The sequence below is a fragment of the Tigriopus californicus genome, chromosome 6 (assembly GCF_007210705.1).
Source record: "Tigriopus californicus strain San Diego chromosome 6, Tcal_SD_v2.1, whole genome shotgun sequence".
Lineage (NCBI taxonomy): Eukaryota > Metazoa > Arthropoda > Copepoda > Harpacticoida > Harpacticidae > Tigriopus > Tigriopus californicus.
Genome location: NC_081445.1, coordinates 5,389,108 through 5,412,386, shown reverse-complemented (window position 1 = coordinate 5,412,386; position 23,279 = coordinate 5,389,108). Strand labels below are relative to the sequence as shown.

Here is a 23,279-nt window from a genome sequence, read left to right as displayed (position 1 = left end):
ACAATACCTTATTGAGAATCGACATACGCTGATAAAATCATTCAATATGATACATAACTTATAAATAATAAACACAAGCCTAGATCAACAAAGAAGGCACCCAAAAATAACATCTGGCACACTATCTGATCATCTCTTATTGTCCTAACGATGATGTTTATAAGGATCTACAAGTATCTGTTAAGATCGTGATGTTCGTTCACATTTACTTATTGATATGAATGAAACTCGTATCATCTTTATATGTCTTTATTTCTCGCTGGCTCAACAATCACTGGTTCGTCAGCATTTATTATGAGATGAAATAGGTCATGCAAAAAACGTGATCATACAACATATGCAGACACCCCATCAATGAGTATACATGGGTGCTTAAATCAACCAGCTAAGACCTAGCCAGCCTAGTAGGGTAGGTGGCCTGTTAGTCTTTTGGCATCAGGTGTTCCGAAGAACCTAATCGTTGAATGAATTAAACTTACTTCTGTGACCATGGTCTGTCGTAGAAACAATCTTTACACGACTTTTCCAGACTTGCTTATCTCATTACGAGCTCAGTAGGTGAATTTTGAAGCAAGTAGGCATTTCTAAGTGAAAAAGTAAATGGGGGCACATGGTTGTCTGTTGAATGAGTTTATATTGTGCCATTTTTGGAATTTAAATGGACCACAAACACACAGAAATATTACACCAAAAAGCCATGTGAAATGCAGTGATTTTGGGTATTTTGAGGGAGGCCAATTTATACAAACATTACAACCAACTTGCACTGTGATATAATTGAATTTTCAACTGTCGTGCGAATTTTGCTATATAACTAAAAACATGCAATTTTTGGTCCAGTTTTGTTACTTTAAAAATATCTTAGCTCAATATCAGAGTACAGTTTGCTTCATCAAGCCAGCAAACGAAATCAATGACAAATTCAGCCTATACCCGGTTCAGATTGACTGTGATGCTTGTCTAAACTTTCCCTCCTCAAAATTGCCAAAAGTCAGGGTGCAACAATAGATTGTTCTTTCAATATCCCGTAATTTCCTCTATAATTCAAATGGCTTATATACTAAGCTTGATTTCATAATTGATCAATTACTTTCAAGTGTTTTTTCTAGAAAATGTGCCAAAGCAGTACTCATCATTTTGCTATATTTGACTTCCAAGGGTGCTACTGAATGAAAAATTTGAAGGCTTTTGGAAATTTGCTCCTTTTTAAAATAGGTATAAGTAATGGGTGCTTTTGGGCTTTTTGGGTCATTACCAAAGCCGGCCTAATTATGCATTTCATGGATCCGTTTTAAACCGTATAATATGCATAAAAACTGATCAAAGTATGCACTTAAGCATGCATTTAAACTAAACATGTGATTGAGAAAATGTTAAAAATCGACAGATAGGGAGGTGCAACGTTACGGATCTTGACCTTGGATATGAGTTGAGCTGAAGATGCTTTATAAAAAAAACAAAGTTACCTCTCCGGTCCTTTGCTCTGAATAGACTGCCCTTCTTGGGTCTCGCATACTGATTGACTCAGTCATGGTGCCCCATTCTGTGACTAATAAGGTTGTCCAAAAATGAGATGTTGGACAGACTTGTTTCTCCATTATTAGCAAAACTTTTGATTTAATTCGAAACTCATTCTTTAGCAATTCTTAGCTTATGTTTGAGTGTGAGTCCAATTCAAAGAAGTAGGGTTTCGTATCAGAAGACCTAAAGCCAAAATAATTTGTCACAAACATTTGCGTCATGCTGGCAAAGATCTTTTTTTAGGGGTGCCAAGCCACTAGGAGAAATTCAAACTCATTCAACGTTGATACCAGATTTTTTTCTCTCTTTTTTTTCTTTCACATTCGATTATGATGTGTATGTTAGAACTTGTGATTGAAATTACATTTATAAGAGTACTCTTAAAGTTTGCTATCGAGTGCTTTGACGCACAACCAAAATTTCTATGATGGCCCAATAATATGGCACAGTATGGTTGCGACCAAGATCTCATATTTCCTAAACTGTTATAAACAGACCATAAACAAGAGGAGTAGACATCGGCAGAGCTAAGACTCTCACATTTTTTATCCATACCCTTTGTGGGATGCATTAATGCCAATAAGTAGTAGCGTGACTTCAGTTTGAGGCAAAAGAACCTCCAATAAGTCCACTTAATCCAAAAAGGGTTTGGAAAGAAAAAAATCAAGCATATTTTCTCTCCCTTTTTCATATCATTATCTTGTAATACCGTAGAGCATAGCAGCAACTCTTGTGCCTTCCAGGGATGAAATATTATTGTCAGCACAAATCTTACTTTAATATTAATTCTCTTGCCCGATCGTCTTCATGAAGTTAACCTGGACTCTTTCGGGTTAGATTTTGCCAGAGGTCATTGTTGCTATTTTGGTACTGCCTGGCAAAGTATTTGCCTCATGAAGGACGTCTTCGGGGCAACGGGTTATTGCAAGTGCTTCGAGATCTTTGTCGAAGGAGTGCTTTGAGGAATTTCGTTTCATTTCTCCGGACTTCCTTACCGCTTCTGGGAATGGAATCCCCTGCAAATCAAGGTACAAAAACTGACTTAGAAGATGCCTTGGATCAACGCCTACATACGCCCTACGAATATTTGAGGGCAGCAAATGAACAAAGAAGGAGCCCGAGAAAGAAGAGATGGGGAAATCACTGTTTTTACAAACTGGATTTTCCAGGGCTTTGAAGTGTTTCCAAAACGCACGTTAAGCCTCTACTGTCACTTGAATTGACCTTAAAACCTGGGTTGGGAGGCAACTCAGGAACCCCTTTTATAAGAGCATAGTATATTTGATCAAGTAGCATAATTAAAGAATTTTGACTTGGTTGGAAAATAACAAGTAGTTCAACACCATTTATTTTGGCTTGACGGGCATCTAACAAATAGTCTTCAAACTTTAAATCTTCTTTTGGCTTTTTCGAAGGGATTTGCTTGACTAGGAACACAACTCCTTGTGCAAAGAGATCCATATTATTTTTGCTTTAAAACAAGCCCAAGCAGTTAGGGTAACCGCCGTAGCCCATTGGTAGGGCACCTACGTTGCATTTCGTAACCCTTGGATCAATCTTGGGCTTGCAAAAGACCGAGCTTTTTAAGGTGTCTAAATTACAGCCTGAGTTGATCCTTTGCCAGCTTAAAAGAGCGAACCTGAGGCTATTCGCAGGGATTTGAGAATTAACGACGAAGCGCAAATATACCTGTAATAAAATATTAAGGACAACCGAGGTGCCTTATGACTCCGAAACAAATAAAACAAAACGAGGGATTTGCCCCTTCTGCTTTTTCAATGGATCCAGTAATCTTCCTATAGACCTTGGTGATCAGTAATCACTAGATCTTGAAAAACAACTAATACCAGGAAAAACTTACTATTTTGCCTTGTTTTCCCCAGTCAGAACCTTTTAGCAAATTTTTGGGTTTGGGTTTTGTTTTATGAATAATAAGGGATTCAGAGTGTCATGCAACAGGTTTTCAATTATTTTACTAACCTTTGCATAGAGCTTAATCAAAATGAAAGATTATGATTGGCCTAGTCGCTGCCACTTAAACTCTAAACAATATTTGGTTTATCAACGAACTGAATACATCATATTCGATTCCCTTTTTTTCGGTTTGGGAGGGTCTGCCAAAAAGAAAGCTTGAAGATATACTACATCTGCCGTCACGGGTTTGATCCAACCACAAATAATTTTGGGAACAAAAACACCTTGAGCATCAAAACAATAGGGCTCTGGAAGAAAGTCAATTGTTTGTCACGACATCTGTATCAATTGAAAACGTGTTAAATTGTTGAACATTGCAAAAAAACACTCAATGAATAAATAGCCTAATAAATATAGTTGGGCGCTTAAGTTTTGTAATATATAAAAATGCAGTAAAAAGGCTAAAAGGGGCTAAAAACGACCTTTTCGCCTTTGTAACAATTCCTTTTGCATTATTACAACTTCTTTTTGCGTATTTACACGTTTCTTTTGCAAATTTTGACAACTTCTTTGTAGTTTTAACATTTTTTCGCATTTTCTCAACTTTTGAAAAATAAAATGTTTTGGCTAAAGAGGCACATTTTTCTCAAGGTCTTTCGATTTCAAAAATTCTTCGGCACTTTAAAACCAATACTTTCGGACAAATGATGTTGTATTTGACCTTCGCAAAGCATGAATGCAAAAATGGACGGTGGTGCCAAGTCTATAAACGCATATGACATAAAATGAGAAAGTGAGCGGTATTTGAAATGGGAAGAAAGAGAATTTTATCGTGCTGATGAGTGACCATTTATAATATTCTTTTTCCCATGTACATATTTTTTAGTATTTTGTATTTTGTAAGTCTGTTAACCAGATGGCGGCTGAGTCCGCCCTAATAGAGACTTGGAAGATCATGAACACTTGTCAGCATCCAGATCACATCCTACTGCAACCAACCAAACCAATCGACCAACAATGAACAACAAGAAGCCAGGCCAAATAGGATGTGAACCTCGCGGTGCCGGAGGATGCCACCTTCTATGTACAGGGAAGGCTCTTCTGGAACCTGATCGGTCCACTTACCCGAAATGCCACCACATTAACACAGTTCAAAAATAGCATAGCAAAATTCATCAACTCTTGTCCTTTATAACCTTTCAATCCGTCACACCTGTCATCTACCCTCAGCTCACCCCTTGATTCCACAATATGCCCACCATTTCTCGCACCTCTAAAATAGCCTTAAAGGCTTACATATTTTTAAATACAAATACAATAACAAATGTAGACAAAAAATGATGTTATGGCCCAAGAGCAAGCCACAAATCACTTAGTATAAAAGAGTTATTTAACAATATCAGATCAATTTCAGAAGTCTCTCTTTTTTTATCTCGACCATCCGTTCTGGTACTTCGTTGAATCAATGGCTTTCTTGGCTTTTAGTGTCAAACATGTGGCCAAAATTGGTGTCTTGAAATTCTTGTCATCAGCCCCAAATCATGCAAACGAGATTTCTTGTAGTCTGGTACAGTTGAACTGGAATTTATTTGTGCAAGAAAACACTCTTTTTTCATGCTATAATTACTTGGCCTTCAAACGATTTTTTTTTCCAAATTGTGTTTTTATAGGTAAGATTATCGGGGCTAAAACCCAGCATCAGTCTACCGACTTTAATTGCTGAAGTCTATATGCTCCAATCAAGTACTTACAGATGGTATTCTTTTTCGGAACAAAAAGCGCCATGTCCCAACATCGAACATTGTTGTGCTTTGAGCCTCTGTGATTGATTAAGTTGAAAAACGCATTGGGAGGATCATTGAAATCTCGCTTCCTTTCCGGTCGTGTTTGTTCCCGAGTGCTTGACTGGCTTTCGAGCAAATTCCTGGATTCCGGCACATTTCCGATTACCCATTGTCCGACCCAAGAATGGGCATCATTGTCTATTCAGCAAACAACAACGACAACACCACCAACAACAGCATCCGGTGACACGTCTTGCGTTCCTCATCCCCACAAAATGAGGGCGGAAGAAATCTTTGGCAATCCTAATGTATCTCGGGACTTGGAGAGAAATAACAACCAGCCAACCAAACACGCTCCAATGGATTCGGCCGTGAAATGAGCAGCGAGCTTTCTCGCTCCAAGATAACAACATAACATTCCGAGTAGGAAAGTGAAGGAGGGAAGTGGGCATTTGTCAATGTTAGTTGGCCTTTGAAAAGGTAAGTAAGCGTACGCATGTAGCATAGACAAGTGAACAGGAGAGGAAACTTTTTCGTTTGGAGTCCTTTTACACCAGATATTTTGAAACTGGAAGCCATTTTGAGGGACACCACCTTAAAACAAATGGAATTGGGATTTTGAAAAGTGCCTGAATACGGACGTAGACAAAGCAGATATTTCTACGTAAGTACGCGTGTGACGGCAGGAACGGGTATCAATCGTGGAGGAATTGTCCCGTATTCCACTTTTTCCCCCTCGTCAGATATGTGGAAATTGGAGATGGGAGCAAAGTCCTCGCTTCTCCGAGCGTTTTCATGTGTGAACTCGAAACTTGATTCGAGGAAACACTCTTTCCAGAATCACCTGTCAACACGGTGAAGGTATCGTCGTCTCCATCTCAAGACGAGTGGAACCTTTCTGTGGCTCTCTCAGACTCCCCGATCATTCGACGGGAAACAAAGATATCCTTAGGGAAGTTGAGCTGCTAAAGACGGTTAAACGTTCGACTTATCATTTCCCTTGGTGAATGATCCACCACCATCCATCATCCCCCTGAATCTCTCAATCCACTGCAAGATCATTCGACTCATGTTGTGGAACTCTGTTCCATCTGTCACTGGCAATATTTCCGTTCCAATCCCCAAAGCCATGAATAGGCCCCTCATTCTCCACGTGAAAGGCATGAGCACAAACAGTAAAGCTCGGGGCAAAATACCCAAGCACTTGTCAACCAATATTTTGGGAATATGTTAAAGGCCAGTTTTGAAGAGTGTATCAATAGAATCCCGTTTATGGTCGTCATAGTACATCTCTGTCGGAAAAAAGTGTGGAATTCGCAGAAAAAAGGAGCGATCCACTCATACAGTCGAATAGACAGATAAACACCAGTGGTGGGAACCCAGACGAATCATGGCCACTTTGGCCGTCATTGGACCAGACAATATTTGGGACCTGTTTGTGGGTCAGGGTCCGGCCGACCTGATTGTGTCAAGGTCAAGGCGACAAAAAGAGGAAGAAGAAAAACTTTCACAGTACAAGTTCCCTTCTGTTCCCTGACATACAAGAATTCCTCACCACCATCCCTTTTTTGTTGCACAAAAGTTGGAAGAGTGTGGAACGTCCTTTGAAGCAACGAAGCGGTGAATAAAACTGCATTCCAATCAAAGCTCTTGTACTACAGTTGTACTAGAGTTGTACTACGGTAGTAGTGGGACGATCCATCTTCATCCGAGAGACAGAATGCAGACTTTGCAAGATAAAAAACAACCTCATGTGAAAAGACGAGGAACAGCGTGGATGCTGTCCATGAATCCAAGGCTACGAAAGGAAAATGCTGAAATTCATGGACGACCGCAAAAAAGGATTGGAATGAATAATAAAGCATTGCCTTAACTCACTGGAGCCTAACCAACCTCGTATATATTCTTTTTCACACAATGTCAGGAAGNAATGTTTTAAGTCGAAAGATATGGTGTCTGCGGCGTAAGCTTTAAGTTTTTCCAGTCGATTTCACTCAGAGTTCATTTATTTGGGAACAACTCTCAGACTTTACTTTGCGATCGCTCCAAGTGGATTTCACCAAGAACGATGTTTTTCTGCATGGAGTAATACGTACCTGTACTCTTATAACTGCGTTGGCTCGCTCTGATGAATATAAAGGTTTCCTCGATGTTTGTGGACAATGTTTTTCCTCTTTCCTTCACCACATTAATTCAAAACTCTCCAACTTTCCTCTTCAAAAAGCCGTGATGGTCTCTAAATTTTTGTCGTTCGTCTCTTTCCCAATTCGTATAACTCAAGGTCCAAAACTTAAAAACTTTAACAAAAGTTAAACTTAACTTTAATTTCATTCTTTCTTCAGGGTGTCCATTGGTCACAAAATAACACATCAAATACCGAAATTTCCATGGCAGGAAATCAAGGAAGCGACATACAAATTAAATCTAACGAATTCAGAGGTATTCTTCCAACACTTATCGTGATTGTGGTAACATGTTGTTTTCAACCACAACGCACCATTACAACTCAGGCCTATTTACCGGGGACACTTGACCTGGAAATTGCGACTTTTATGTACAGATGACATTCATTGAATTCCATTTTGTCATGTATAATATTTTTTGAGTGGTTCAAAATTGCCTGGTCCGATAGATCCTTGTTTCAATTCTTGTCCCCGATCCTTTTCCATTGGAAGAGGAGGTTCCCATGCGGCACTCACCACACACCGCCATCTGTTCCAGTCCCTGGGTTCAACCAATATTGAAATTTTAGCTCGTTCCAAATGCTTTCAATCCATGGCCACTTTCAGGGATCATGAAAAGTGGTACGATCCTGGTGGATCAATGTTACTTTACAATAAAATATCCGAGTCCATGGAAGACAACGTAGGTATTCTGTGGTCTGGTCTGAGAAACGACTTGAAAAAAGGCCACTTTTTTTTTTTTTTAAACGTGATTGGAGATGGGACTATATTGCCCAACGTGCCCTTTGGGCACCTTTTGGTTCGAAACTAACTCATCGTTTCCTCGTCCTGGCAAATGGCGACCAAACTCTAATACTAAAGAAGAGCACACACTCCGTAACTATTCTAGAATAAGTCTTTAGGTTGCCTTGAATATGAAAATGTTGATTTGTTTTCATCAAGGATGGCTCCACTTTTGCAATGGTGACACAGGGTCATTTGCCTATTGTAGAATGATTCTAAACATTCGTGCTTGGAGAGGGCTCAAAACAAACCTGATTCTCTTCAATACTTTACTGTTCAATCTGGTTGGTCTTCAATTTGATTGATTGCATTGCATATTATTCATGCATACAGTTTTAAAAAAACCAGATAGAGCGGTTCCGCCATATTTAAGTTGTTGTCATCATGTTTTTATCATTGAAAGTTCATCGTGCTATTGGATTTGCGCTTGATAGTTTTCATTTCAAATGGTTCAAGAAGAGATCATAGAAAGTAAACAAGTATTGGTTATGCGGGGTCTTCATTCCATCCCGTTCTTGAATTGAGCGTACATTTCATCACAAGCTAAATGGTTTCATCTTTCTCAAGGCCACGTGGCATTATAACCGTAGCCTCGGTTCTCCGTGTGAATGAGGGAGACCTCGTTCATTCCCTGTGGTGTGTGTCTTTCCCTCTTCCTTTTAGAAGTCTTTCCAGCCTTCCAAATCCACCTCATGACAATTGAGCTTAGTCAACAAGCCTCGAATTTCCCCCGTCGTGATGTTGCCACTGATGGCTGCCGTGAGCATCGTCTCAAATCCTCCTGGTCTTGTCATTCCATCCATCGTGAATTAGCGGTGGTCTCTCCTTATGAGGCAGTTTTCTTCCGAGCTCGAGATGTTCTCGCCTCTCTTTTCTTTCCACTGCCTGCCTGCCTGCCCGTTTATCTGCCTGCCTGTCTGCCCTCTGCCACAATACAGTAATATCCAATCCCAATGAACATCTAAGGTTCGTTCGTTCTTTCTCGATCTCGCCTCGGCTAGAAGTTGGCCGGGAATTGCTCGCCCTCTCGCTCTCTGGGCATTCTAAATCCGTGGCCTCCGTGGGTTTTGCGTCGCCTCGTTGTCCTCTAAAAGACTTCAAAACTCGTCTCCGAGTTCAAGTTCGAGCTACGGATTGGACGGGAGTTGGTAAGAGATTTAGAGACTGGATTGGACGGTCAGTTGGTTGTTGATCCTGGACGAGTTGTTTGTGTTGTTGCACCTCAAGAGGCTCTTCCTCGTCACCCCAAAGCTAACCGATCCCCTTCACTTTAGGGTCCAGTCTATCCAGTCAAGGCGTGTTCCAAGATTAGCTGACGAAGTGAAGTGAGGGGTGGTGCACAATTCGGGGGGTCCAGAGCAATAATGGAGACCTTGGCCTGTTAAAGGGTGAGCATAACTTTGCATCGTCATGTTTGTTCAGAACTTGAGGCATCGTTGAAGTTGCCGAATGGAGGAGAGTGGTCCATCCAAAAGTCGAGAACTCTAACCATTGGCCGCATTCATCCGTCCGTGGCTTCCATCGGAAATGCATCCTACTTGACTGGCAAATACTTTGTCAATGGGCCTCTAAGCCTCCGCTAGAGTTTAGTTTAGGCGAGTTTCCCAATTTCCGAAATTAGCCACGGATCTAGGCCAAATAATTTCTTTGGTGTCGCCATGCTTCAGCAACTACGTCAAGATTATTTGCCTTTTATTTTGATAGCAATGTCAAATTTGAAATCGTAAAAGAACCAATTAGCTGAATGCAGAATAAGAGAGACGAGAGTGTCCTCTGCGATTCTCCAAATGAAGCCTTACGTGCCTTTTTTTTGCTCTCTCCCTCGAAGAGAAGAGGTCCGTTCAGATCCTTTAGATCCCAGAGCAAGTCTCAAGCTCACACAGTTTAGATATTTGTTTGAGTCTGGGCTCTGCCAACCTAATCCCTAATTTGGTCGTCCGAAACATCTGATCACGGAAAAGGAATCTGAGTATTGAAAAAAATAATTGTCATTGTGTTGTACTGTCCAGCTTTTGCAATCTTTTATCTTGTGAATGGATAAAGTTTCAATTTACCATTACTCAAGGCCAAAGATTATGTTGTCATTTTTGCTTATGAAAAGATTCCGTTGGTTTATGCACGGGTTTATGCTGCTCCTTTTGAGCTATTTATCAACTTCCTACGGACAGATCAAGGGAGCTCCACTTTTGTGTTACTTACAGGGTGTTGTGAAGAAAAGAAATAAACCACTTCATCTTATCAGAGAGGATAACTGGTGGTTTAAATGCACAATCATGCAGTAGGCGAAGAAGTTACTAGGACACAAAAACACAATGCTAACATGAATTACTAACATTTGTTGCTTTTTTAACCATTCCTCTTTCTTAGAATCAGCCTACAAGAATGGTTGAAAATATGTAAATTATGATTTACCAGCATGATGGAGCTCCTGCTTTTCACTCAGAGTTATGTAGTTCAAGGATGTCGCAAATTAAGTCACCCAAAGTCGTGGGAGAACTAGGATCATTACCCAGTTTCATCACATTTTGACATTCAATTAAATGAAGGGGGTTCAAAAGTTGTCCACAGAGACCTATAAATCTCCAGGGGTTGAAGCATGTTTTTCATGTTAGATTAGTGTCTCGGTGGTTTTTGTCAATGTTTACACTGTGGCGCAGCCTATGTCATTCAGTTTGACTTATTCTTTTGCTTTCTATTGGATGAATGACAATTGACGACACAAGCAAAAACATCTTTTAATGCTATGATTTTATTTCAACTTTGAAGAGTGTTCGGCTTTATTGGTGAATAATCTTGTATTTCAAAATTTGGAGAAGCTGGATGAGTTTGTACAACGATTTGGGCCCAGCTAATGGCGCTCATTTTAAATGATCTTAGTTTGTAAATATTGGACTGGTTGAAAAGCAAGTAACATGGATTAGGTCGCCAAGTTCCGTGTGTTACTTCAAAATCTGATTGATTCAATGGGCAAGAGATTCAAAGTTGGTATTAAATTTATTTATTTTTTATTGTGCGGGCAACTACAAATTATGCCAACGAGCCTCAAGTGTTACACGTTTTTGGAGACACTCTTTACCTTAAAGTGCAGGAAATTTGCCTCCCTTTTTGATCAATGACTTTTGGAAAGGAACTGGCAGAATGGCCTCTTCTTGAATCTTCTATCTTATTTGTCGACTTCCAGCAAGTTAGCATTGAACAAAGAGATTTGTAGCACGGAAAGTTGTGTATCTAAGTGGGGTATATTTCTAGACGAGCACTAAACAAAAAGAAAACTAATTATACTCGGTAAGAGATAAACTTGACCATCGTTAAACCTAGTCCAAGAACAATCATCTCGAATTGACATCGCTTTTGTATCTGTTTTCCTTCGAACGACCGAGACTCCTGAATGAAACAATATCAATAATTCGTAAGAAGCGTTTGGACCTTTTAGCTTAAACACCGAAGAAGAAGGAATTAATCTATGACGGCTCAGAAGAGGAGAAATAGACTCACCACGGTTATAATGGTATTTTAGATTTTGATGGAAATGCTTATCCAAACACATATTGGCATTTTCTACTTCGCAAAACCACATGAACTTTGGTTTTATTGCTTTTGGGATGTTTAGCTCAGATTAAAACCTAACATGTCTAAAAACGTTTTTAAAGAACTATCAATTATCATTTACAAAAGCCTACATGATGAAAATTTAGAGGATAGATAGTTCGATTCGGAATACAAATTAGCAAGTGGACTATTAAACCTCTTCGGGGTTATGTGGGAAGTGACGGGTTCTGTTTCCATGCATTTTAGCTCCAAAATGCCCCGATATCTTTTTTCCGAACGATTTCCGGATTTTCCACCGATACAAGGGATGAAATCCCCGGTAAGAAATTGAAAGATATGAATTGCCCACGAGATAGTGGACAAAATCAAGCACGGTGAAATATCGGATCTTGCAATAAATTAGAATTAGCAGAAATAAATAGACCTTGTACATATGGCTGGTTTGGAATCGTGTTTAAAAACTTTTCTAGCTCGGCTTTAAATGATGGCATTGGATCAAAATACATAAAATTGTCGAAGGCAGAAACTGAAAAAAACACCTCAAATGTCCAGACAATTGATATAGATTTTCAATGTCAAGGGAGTAGAAGGTAATTTTTGTCTTTGAATTTGAGTTTATATATAACCGGGATATTTTGGGGATAAAACGCATGAAAACAGAACCGTTCATTCCCATTGAACTCAGTAATGGTTAAATAATTCACAAGCTAATTTATATTCAGGATCCAACTATATGTGCTTCGAAATTCCATCATATAGACTTTTGAAAATTGCAATATTGTAAAATGTTTTGAGGCATGTTAGTTTTTATCGAGCTAGTAACCCATCAAGCAATAAACGTTGTTGGAAAAGTTCAATAAAGTTTGAATTTGTTCCTTTTGACTTTGCGAGCTAGAAAATGCCAAGATGTGTTTGAGTATTTCTCTAGAAAATTGATTTAGCTTTTTAACCACCGTGCACTGTCAATGGCCCCAGGGTTTGTCCCAAAACTATGGTTGTTGAAAAGTGGCCTTCAAATATTGCCAATCTTTGCAAACCATATTTTTAGACGTTACGCCCTAACTGAGATTCAAAATTGATTGCATTTCTTACGAATCATCACTTACAAGTATTAGTTGTTACTTTCAGTTCCAAGCTCATTTTCGCAACCCATTCTCTTTTTGGGTGAGAAGCCTAAAGGTCTACTAGCTCAAATACGTCCACTGAATGTCTGCACTTGAATGAGTAACTTGAACTTGCAATACTACTGTAGATGGGATTTTAATCTCTCTAGCAAAAGTACCCGCTAACGATTATTCACATTCACAATTTGGCTGAGTTTCGCGCTTGAAACTCCACAAGCAAGAGAAATGATTAAGTGAATCAGGTTGATCTATTCACCCAATAGATTAATGACAAGTTATTCCCTCTATGGCCGCATTCCACACTTTTTCCGCACCATTTTTGCTCTCTTCTATGGTGATGGTTCCTTGCTCTCTTGTTCAGTTGGTGCAATTGTCTTTTTTCCTGGATCTGAGGCGTGGTGAGTTTTTTTTATGGGAGCGATGGAGTGGGGACAAATGAGTGAACACTGTAAAAGCATACTCTTTTCCGTCTGCTGAGAAACAGATCGTTGTCCCGTTTAGATGGATCGGCGGTCATGAAAATACAGACGAGCTTGACATTAACAGGAAGATCAGGGCCTCAAACCATGGAGAACTGTCAAAATAAAGTCTGGAAGGTACTTTAGATTAGGGGAAAATATCCGTTGTTCCACAACAAGCGTCGTGCCCTTTCATGAAAAGTATGTGTTCCCCTTTTGCTATGGAAGTTGACTCTGGGGATCGAGATCAAAAGTTTTGGGTTCCCAAGAACGGTGATGATGTCAAGAAAGATGGAAAAAGTTGTTGCTTTCCCATAATGTGGCGAAAATGTTAAGAGCTCGTTCTCTCACGAGTTTGTTTATTAACCAGAATCTTCGAGCCGTAGGTCAGGGAGATTTTTTTTCTCGTATTTTTTCGACTTAATAGGGCATTTCGAAGCATTTGCATCTCATTGATTTATCATGTTTGCTCTTTTTCATTAAGATATTTTGAATTTGTTCTGTGGAATGGATAAACGGTCCTGTAGATGCTTGCTCAATCGTAGCTTCAGTTTCAAACAAGGGGCTCCAAACTTAACCGTTACTTTTGTCTTCTGTTCATTTCTTTCTTTTCATTGCCAACTATAATAAAAAGGTTTTTATTGGAGTGCACTAGTCAAAAGTGTGTTTTAAATCCATTCAACTCCGAGGTTCGATGCGTCTGAGTATTGATACTTGCGAAGACTTTACAAATTGAAACAAAAGAAGCTTGTACCGTATTGGTTGAATTGGTGAACTTTTTATAATTCTCAAGAAATTTTGGGTTTCTTTCGGGTTGCCTTCCAGTTTTACCGGTCGATCGAGAAAACCTAATGCATCTTCCTAAGATGCAATCGTAATGATTTGGACCTATCAATTGATTTCTTTGTGCGATTCATGAGTGACCCTCTTCCGGAAATAGTTCCTCACTTGAAATATTTCATTCATCTTTAGGCCACCATTTGCTCTAGTGTTGGTCTTGATGTGTTGGTCTCTATTGTTCGTTTGATCAACACGGGACGTTTGTTCATCGCAGAGTCTCCCGATTTGTGACATGTGTCAACGAAATTTTGACCCAAACAAGCATTTAAGAAATTAAAGGATCCTGGTTTTCTACCCTCCACTTGGTGGGTTCTCTCTTGTTGTTGTCGTAACAGGACGGGACCCGAGTTGAAACACGCCTGGAAATGCATTACTGGCATGATAATACATAGAGCGTGTTCATGGACGCACTTGTGACTGACTGGAATTTGGGTTGGCATTTGAGTAATCATATGCATAGAGTGTACAATCTTGTGTGCACACGAGGCCTCATCCATTATCAAGATGAGCACTCGTAAACCTTCTCAAGTTAAAAAGCAACACCAAGGGAGGAAAGAAGGCCTCTTAGTGTTTGTACGCATGGCTTGTATACATATACTACGTAGTATGTACCACTATTCATGGCACACACTTGCACTTTACATAGGTTCCAGTGTGCCAATAGCAGGAAACGAGGAAGGAAGAACGAAGGAACGAAGGAACAACGAAAGTTGGAACAAGGGAACCAAGTTTTGGCTTTTGAAGCCCGCCATCTAGAGTGTGCCAATCATTTGAGCCTCATCAGGCCTGCTTTCTGCACACGATCTCAATTTCAATGCTCAAACTTGTTGAAACCGATTTGTTGTTGTTGTTGTCGTTGTTGTGCCTCTGTCAGAATAGCTCGAGAGCTCCAGAAAACGAATGTCATAAATCTTGAATCTGGCGGAGAGCTCAACATTTCTTTGATCTCAAAAGGCTTTTAGCAGCCATGAATGTGTCTCAAAGAGATGTGAAAACAAACGTTGTTTTGGCTCTAAAGCTGGAAGAAAAGCATTCTTTACGTCCTATTGTAACGATTGACAATGAGAAATTCGATCTTTGAAGACAAGAACGATCCGATTGCCAATTTGTACCCAGGACATCAACCAACGCAACACTTTTAAGCGCTCACTTCAAATGCGCCCTCGGTGTTCGTGATTTTATACAAAATCACTTTAAAGAGAAAAAGCTCAAAGGTTCAGAAAAGCACAATACCCCAAAATGTCACCGAGGTGCGTTGTCGACGTCACGTGATTTGACTAATCTTTCCTTCTCTCCCTTGGTTTTTCCTCAAAGTGGGGGCAAAGTTTCTATATGTACCAATCTAAAAGAAATTAAGCAATTCCACAATGGGATATTATGCAAACGTGAGGCAAATATGGCCACAGTCTAGAGCGTCTTTGTGCATATTCTTTCATGCTTTGAAGACGACGAGGAAGTTTTTAGCTTTGATTGATCATACTTTGATATGAGACCATCACGGCAACCTCATTTTTAATGTATGACTGGAAAAGACAATTAATATCAAGCATGGAAAACTGCTTATGTATTCAAATTTGTACCATATGAGCTTGGTTATTGAAGAATAGTCTTTCAAATATCAAAATAGTTGGTGCTCAAGAAATAGCTGATCGTGATCGATTCCAATTTGGATCAAAATGAGCCAAGAATATATATTCCGTGATGGGGCGGTCTTTCCTCAACGATAGAAAACCAGGATTGAATCCGGTTTGAGGATGGAAGTCGGACTAGTGCTGGGGCGAGTCCAGCAGAGGACCCGAGTATTTCATTGTACTCAAGTCGAACAAAAAGACTCATATTGGGAAATTTAAAACAAAGAATCCGGATTTGAGTCTTTTAGAAAGGACTCGGACTCAAGTCTAGACTTGCCCCAGCAATAGTCCGACTTCCATCCTCAAACCGGATTCAATCCTGGTTTTCTATCGTAGTGTAAAGCCACCCTTAGTTGGGGAGATCGTTGAAGATAGGGCCCTGTATTAAATTCAGAGCCCTAGTTGAAGAATGTTGGTGGTCTAAAACTACCATCCCGTGCTGTCATCTATGGATTTGAAGAAGACAGCTGAGGAGAAGGAGGAGGGCTTGCCCGAGCATTCCGAAGTTGTTGAGTTCAAATCCAGGTGGTTGCTAGGGGTGAGCTAGGTTAAAACTCCACCAGCATTCTTGAATTATGGAGTAACCAAAGTCGAGTTGGGGAAAACTGGTCCATCACGGAGGTATTTACAGGATACATGATAGATGTGTGTTGTGCCTTCATTGCCTGTAACAGTGGTTATTGGTTGTCTTGGTTAGCTTCATAATTTAGCATTTGCAGATGAGGGTCACCTTTTCAGGCTGCTTACATACAATCTATTCCAAAAGCTGCTGAATATGCAAGCTGCTTTTTCAGCAAAGTAGGAATATTTCCTTTTGTATGTTTTACGTTTCCGTGTGTTGCAAAGACGAAACATATCTCTGGTGGTTTTCTTTCCAGTTTAGGTGAATTATTTTAAGAGTGTATGGCTTGAACTCTGATTTAGCACTTTCTCCAAGGCTCAAATTAGTGTGCAATTATGCTGGGGTTGGAGGAATTATCCCTTACCCGACCTTGCATTGTTTATCTTTTCCAATAGGTCTGTACTAGACTGGTGCTCCGTTTGTGAGTATGGGTTAGAGTCTGAAAGTCTCTGTTCTGTACAGCAAACTAGTCAACACAGGGTGCTTCAAAAAGAACGGATCACCCGAACTTTAGCGACAATAATTGGATTTGTAATCAGAATGAATGGCGAGGCACCACATCTATATCTATCAACTTCTGGTTTGAACCATCTTTGCGCCTCCAGAGGGTGATTAGCAGGTGTCATCTCTTGCAGGTTAATTCATTTAGACTAGATTTTGGACCAATTTCATTTGAGACATCTGGTATTGAAAATTAGTAACTTCAAAGTGGCTTTTGCTTGGAAGACGTGGCAATCCTTTGTTTGTGTGCCAATAATAACCTTTTAATTTACTACATCAATGCCCATTGAAACTGGTGATCTACCCGATCCTTTCCACACCCTTTTTGGCCTTGCTGGAATTTCTCTCTTAAGAGAAACTAAGCTAAAAAACGGTCAATCCTGTATTTTGCATGGCCCAAGAGGTTTTGGATAGAATGGGAATCAAACCACATCTTCTAGAAACGTGATCTAATGCGTGTTTGTTCACTCAAAGAGTGTTAATGATGTCAAAATATAATTGATATCAAAATATGAAAAAAAAGCTATTGAGGACATGTGAAAACTATAAGTTGGTCCTTTACTGTGACAACACCCTATAAATTGGTGAGAGCATGGCTACATGATCTTCTTCCTGATGTTCAATTACTGCGTGTCTTAATGTCATTGCTAGCTCGTTTAATTGAAAGATTGTGTTCCGAAAATCAAGCTTGTAACAGACGATTCCCTAATATTGAGTGTCCATATCTACATACAATTTAGTTGTACAATAATTTCCCCAAAATACCAATAGCCAGTCTGTTCTCTAGCTTCTTTGACCAAAGCAATAATTTACGAAATAAACTCTGTCCGTTGGAATGCGGTTGTTTCTACTTGGACTTGGAACAATTGTGAATGTCATCAAGCCACTAACCCCGTTTCAATCTGCAGTCTAGTAGTCGAAAGGTAGGTTGACGCCACAGTTCGCTCTAAGAGGAAGGTCGGGGACAACAATGGAATTCTAACCACTACGGCACGACTCTTGTCTAAAAGACACCGGGGTTTGAACCCATGCTACCTGGGGAGAAGAGTGCCGTCTTGTTGCCGCAGGTCCTCAAACCCCTTGGTTATACATACCAGCTCTTCCAAGAAATGCTTGCTTGTATTTTCCTTGAGTCAGATGATAACTTGAATTTCGTTCAAAGTTGGATCTTGTCTCAATCCGAAATTCTCTACTCTGCTTTAAAGAACTAGGCTCTGGTGCTTCAACTCTCAGCGGCACTTCCGTGATGATTTGACGTGAAAAAATGATTCCCCTCGTTCGTCAACATTTGTGAAGTCACTTCAATTTGTATTTAAGGCCTTTCCCAAATTCAAGACCTAATCCAAGGCCATACACAACTAGTCGTCCGTTTCTCTATGGCTTATCAGGATATTTCTTTTCGGGGTCAGCTATAAATAAACGCATGTTGGAGCGGATGAGGATCCAGAAAGTAGTAATCAAGGCCATTTGGCCGCCTGGCACGGCCAGAAGAAGAATGATCTGAGCAACCAAACGTCAAATCAAAGCAGAAAATGTCAACTAAAGCAAAGGAGACCAACTTTCGAATTTCCATTCCCGCATGGATAATCAGATGAGGAAAGAGGCACGGTCCTTATTCCAGAAAGGATCAAGGTTTGTGCTAGGTGTTTGACTCGAATTTGAAAAGTTTGACGCACTCAGATTGGTAGCCTTGGCTTGTTTGATGAAATTTGCTTGTTGGACAGCGTTTGACTTGAGTCTAGCAATAAACAGATTATAATCCATAACTTAGCAAAGAATTGATTATTCACTTTTTATAGGATAAACCCCAATTTAGCCCACAGCCCACAGTTCCATGAATGATTGATTGACATAAAAGGTTGGATGTGTGATTTCTGAAAGGCATAAACAATTTTTATTTCTTTTATACACAGATGACCTAACTATTTCCTTTAGTTCCCGTTTTGAGTTCTTCTGCTATTCGTTATTTAAAACAACAATGTTCTGTCATCAAATACGGGTTTGTACAATGTTTGGCATCCATGTGGCAAGTGCTGAAATGCGTCATTTTGTTGTTGGTTGTCGTCTAGTAGAACAAACAACAAACCTCATCGCTAAGAATGAAATAAAAGTTTTGTTAAGAAAACTTGAATTCACGAAAAAACGAAGACCGACCGGTTTCGTCTCATGTCACCTTGATCGTTTCTTTCACTTGCCGTTCACATTTGCTCGATTCGTTTCATGTCATGCTCTAATAGGCTTCGATCCCCCATTTGTGAATGAATTTGAGCCTTTAAATTGACTGTGCAAATATCGAGCCTGTTCCCGGAATTAATCCAAGTTCCAATTCCTCCTGAATTATTGAAATTGGATGCTAGCTAGCACTGCCTCTTTAAGGTCACTTGAATCGGGTTTCATGGAATTCCATAAATTGTCGTGAACTCTGAGGACTTAGAATGGTGGACCTCCCCCAAGGCGATTCTACGTAAGCCCTCCCCAAATATGACCGAGATGGCCGCAAATGATGACAACAGACTCGAACCCACAAATCAATGTATGCACTCGTTCCTACAATAGTACATGCTTCCTGTAGTCTACGGACAGACAAATCTGCCGAACTTTCGTGTGCATTGAGGCATAAAATCTAGAATACCAAATTGGGTGAATTGGCGAGTCAACATTTGCTCTTGAACGACCTTCGAGTCATGCGGACTTTTGACATCACTATTCGCATTGCTCGATTTTTTGGCGTTCAAACTGCGATTTGGCATCAAATATACTTTTCGATATTCTTCTTGTGTGGGGGACCAAAGGCTCCTCGGGACCAATTGCGCTCCAGAAGTGAAATGGGTCAAAGTAGCAACAAAAATATCAATAATGTTTTTCTTCTTTCACCTGTTGGTACTTCTCGAATAGCCCCTGTGATTTATTGGGTTTCGAGAAATCAGAAAATTCAGGTAGTTCATATCAAGAAAGGTAATATTGGAAAATCCTTAATCCATCATGTTGACTTTTAATCATATTGGAAAAATCCAAATGATCAGGTCAACCAAAAATTGCAATCGATTAAATTTAAACTAAATTCACAGGAATCGAGTAGTTTTAAATGCCAAAGTCATTTCGTATCGATCTTGTGTGGGGAAACCTAAAGATCCCAATCAAATAATCCTTGTTCTGGATGAAACGTCTCCATGATTGACTCATTTGTTAAACTGTTTTCCACTTCATTTCTTCCAGGTTGTCACTCGTCACAACAAGTGCTTGAGGAATTGTACGACCTTCTCATATCATCATTCTGACAAACTGAGAAAGATAGGAAATGGAATACAACACTTCGATTACAATGACGTCGAATGGTAAATATTGCTGTCGCTTTGTATCAATATTTTATGTTGATGTGTTCACCTCCAACAGAATGAGCGTATCAAATGAGCATTATCGACACGAAACTTGAGCTCTAATGTGCTTTTTAAGTTGGAGGAAAAAGCCCTGTTCCCAAGTGGGCTTTCATGAATGTCATTTTCAATTCAGCAAGTCGTAGCTTCATTTACGCACCTACCCTTGTGGCTCGGCCTTGCTTGCGTCTGGAATTCAGTGACCATATAATTAAGTCTCAGTGTGGGTAGTTCATGAAATATTTCGTTAAGACGACCTCAAGTCGCGAGAAGACATCGTGGAACATTCTTCATTCACTTGTCCATCTCAACTGCCCATCTTACTCTTCTCAAACCTTGGAATGTGTTCCACTTTTTAAAGGGTGAAGGTCGCCATTTTCTTGCCGAGAAGAATTTGGTGCCATCAAAGGGGCCTTTGTCGTCTGGTATTTTTATCCTACCATACAGTCGACTCCTCGAGTGCTTGAAAACTGTCAAAGAGAGATTTTTTAATTTTTGAAATAGCCCTTGTCGACCTTGCCCTTGGTACTCGTACTTGTTCCTCTGTGGAGCACATCAAGTATGATAAATTTTGCGTCCACGTAGACAACGCAGTGCGAAACTTTTGAGTTGGCAGAGTTTGGTCCAACTTCCACGCAAGGCAAGTGAAAACCTGGACTTGCAGTTGTACGTATTTCAATTCAGCGGAAGTTTGTAGCTGTTGTTGTAGCTTTACGATGGGTGGAATACCCACACACGTTTCGTGGCTTGGAACTTCGAGATTATTTGTTGCTTCAGTTGTTCATTCGTTAGTCATCCACACTTCATTGATAGACCGTCAAATGTGTTGTTGGTCGAGGGCATGGAACTTAAGGATGGACCAATGGCGATCCATTACTTATTCAAGGCTCTGCTTTCCCTCGTCCTTTCTGGGGCATCATACACCAACAGCGCATCAAAGCTTTGAGTCCGCTTGCATTTCATTCTCTCGCATGTCTTGTACCTACGTACTTACGTAGTGTATTTATGTCCATTCTCTTTCCTTTGCCTTCAGACACTTCCAACCCGCCGAGCAATCCCAACGAGAGCAATCCCGGCGAGACCCCCGACATGGATAATCCCAAGATCTACGTCCTGTCCTCGATCATATTGCTGACCTTACTCGGGAATGGATACGTGTTCTTTTCGATTGTGAGTCGAGCCCGAAAAACGGCCTACTCGTACAATGGCAAGATGACCCGAATGTACTACTTCATGCTGCACTTGTCCTCGGCGGATATTCTCACGGCTCTCCTTACCCTACTGAGCGAGCTCATTTGGACGTTCACGAGTCCACATTTCTATGGAGGCAACCTCGTGTGCAAGGCAGTCAAGTTTCTGCAAATGATTGGTCCTTACCTCAGGTAAGGAAATGCATTCATGTCCTAAGGCCTCGGACAAGGTCGGCCAAGTTGCCAATTCCTGGATGCACGCGTATGCACCAACGAGAAGTAATGCTGCCCATTAACGCTAGTGGAGAATTCAAACCATGAAAAAGGATGTACAACACATGTATTTGTGGTGCTCCAATGGAGGCAGGCCGATTTGTGGCGGGGACCAAACATCGAACAAAGTAGCTCAAGTGGTCGGTCATTTTTAATTCCCTGATGCTTTCATGACTTTCTCACGAATGTAACAACTGCAAAATGACCATTACTCAATTGTAATAACAACGTTCAAAATTGATGAGAAAAAGGTCAGGTGAACCAATTAGCACCAAGGCCATAAAGATTTGACAAGACCATCACTTCTGGTTCACATATTTGATGCATGCAACAGCCAAATGTGGCACATGAATCACCCATATCGTCTACCAGTAAACGGTGCAAAGACCAGAAAAACGACAACACCGGGGTGACTTCGAACACCAAAGCAAGGCCTTTCCTGTCATGAACTCAATCGTGAAAGGCATCGACGGTCGTAGCAGATTGTTCCTTCTCCCATTTCAATCAATAGAGATGGTTTTCGATCGAAAATCTCGATCCACTTTGGCAGCAGACAGGTAATGAGATTTCTGGCCTCGCAGAATGCCAGACTTGTTCCTGGGGAACGAGGAAAGAAAAAGAACGAATGAACAAGTGGAGCTACTATCATGAATTAATGTGTTCGTGCCAAACAAGTTTAAGAACTCGGCTTTCCGGTTATCCTATTAGTTCCGCCAACCTGGTTCGGCCTTGACACGACTAGGTTCCATTTCCAACGTCTCTGTGTGAATCACCATCAGGGAAGGCCAGAGAAAGCCACGAAAGGCCACAGAGGGCTTGTAAGTAGGTGGGTGGCTTGGGGACCCTGTACCACTAATGCATGAGAGCTAGACCACTTTTAATTTTGTCCTGGGAGTTCACTCAGGTTTCACTCAGACTCCTCCTGTGGGCCCAGACTTTTTCGCCTGCCAGAGCTCTTAGACGAGACCAATTTCAACTTGATGGGAGGAAGTCAAAAGGTCAGAGATACATCCTCCTTCTCTGACGTTGGCTACGAAAAAGGGGTTGTTCCCATGTGCCAATGAAAAAAAGAGATCCAGAGACCCGTGGCCCACTTTTTTCTGGTCTGAACTTGAAGCTACCTTCGAGGCAGACTAATTTGATATGAATAATGAATGGGGAGCGAAGTCTGGTCAAAGGCTTACATAGGCAGCAAGTTCGTGTTGCTCCATATTCCCTTTACTGAACCTTGTAACGTTTTTCTCTACTCAAACACCAATAAAGCAAAATGATAGGATCCCCATTAAAATGTGCGACGCACAGACATTATTGCGTTGAACTGAACGTGGAGGGATTTTTAGCGCATAACCTCAGGGCTGTGTCTAATTTGTGGGATCTTTTGAACTTTTTAGGCCCTTGAAGGTGAATTCGCGGGGAGGAAGGAATGGCTTGAATGTTTAAGAAAATAGGAGGAATTTCCGTCATCTGGCTCCTTTTGCACATTCTTTGTATCAACAGAGTGCTTCAAACCAATATTCTCTCGTGGTTTCTAT

General features: G+C 40.5%; 1 protein-coding gene across 1 annotated transcript in view; it reads left to right on the top strand.

Moving 5' to 3' along the window:
- The first annotated feature begins 9,234 nt into the window (after positions 1 to 9,234).
- LOC131882659 (vasopressin V2 receptor-like) overlaps positions 9,235 to 23,279 on the top strand; it is a 24,447-nt gene continuing 10,402 nt past the window's right edge. Inside the window, exons 1-3 of the mRNA XM_059229882.1 lie at positions 9,235 to 9,573; positions 20,127 to 20,245; positions 21,318 to 21,666. Coding sequence (XP_059085865.1) covers positions 20,209 to 20,245; positions 21,318 to 21,666 — 386 coding nt within the window. The 5' untranslated portion in view covers positions 9,235 to 9,573; positions 20,127 to 20,208. The remainder of the gene's footprint in view (positions 9,574 to 20,126; positions 20,246 to 21,317; positions 21,667 to 23,279) is intronic.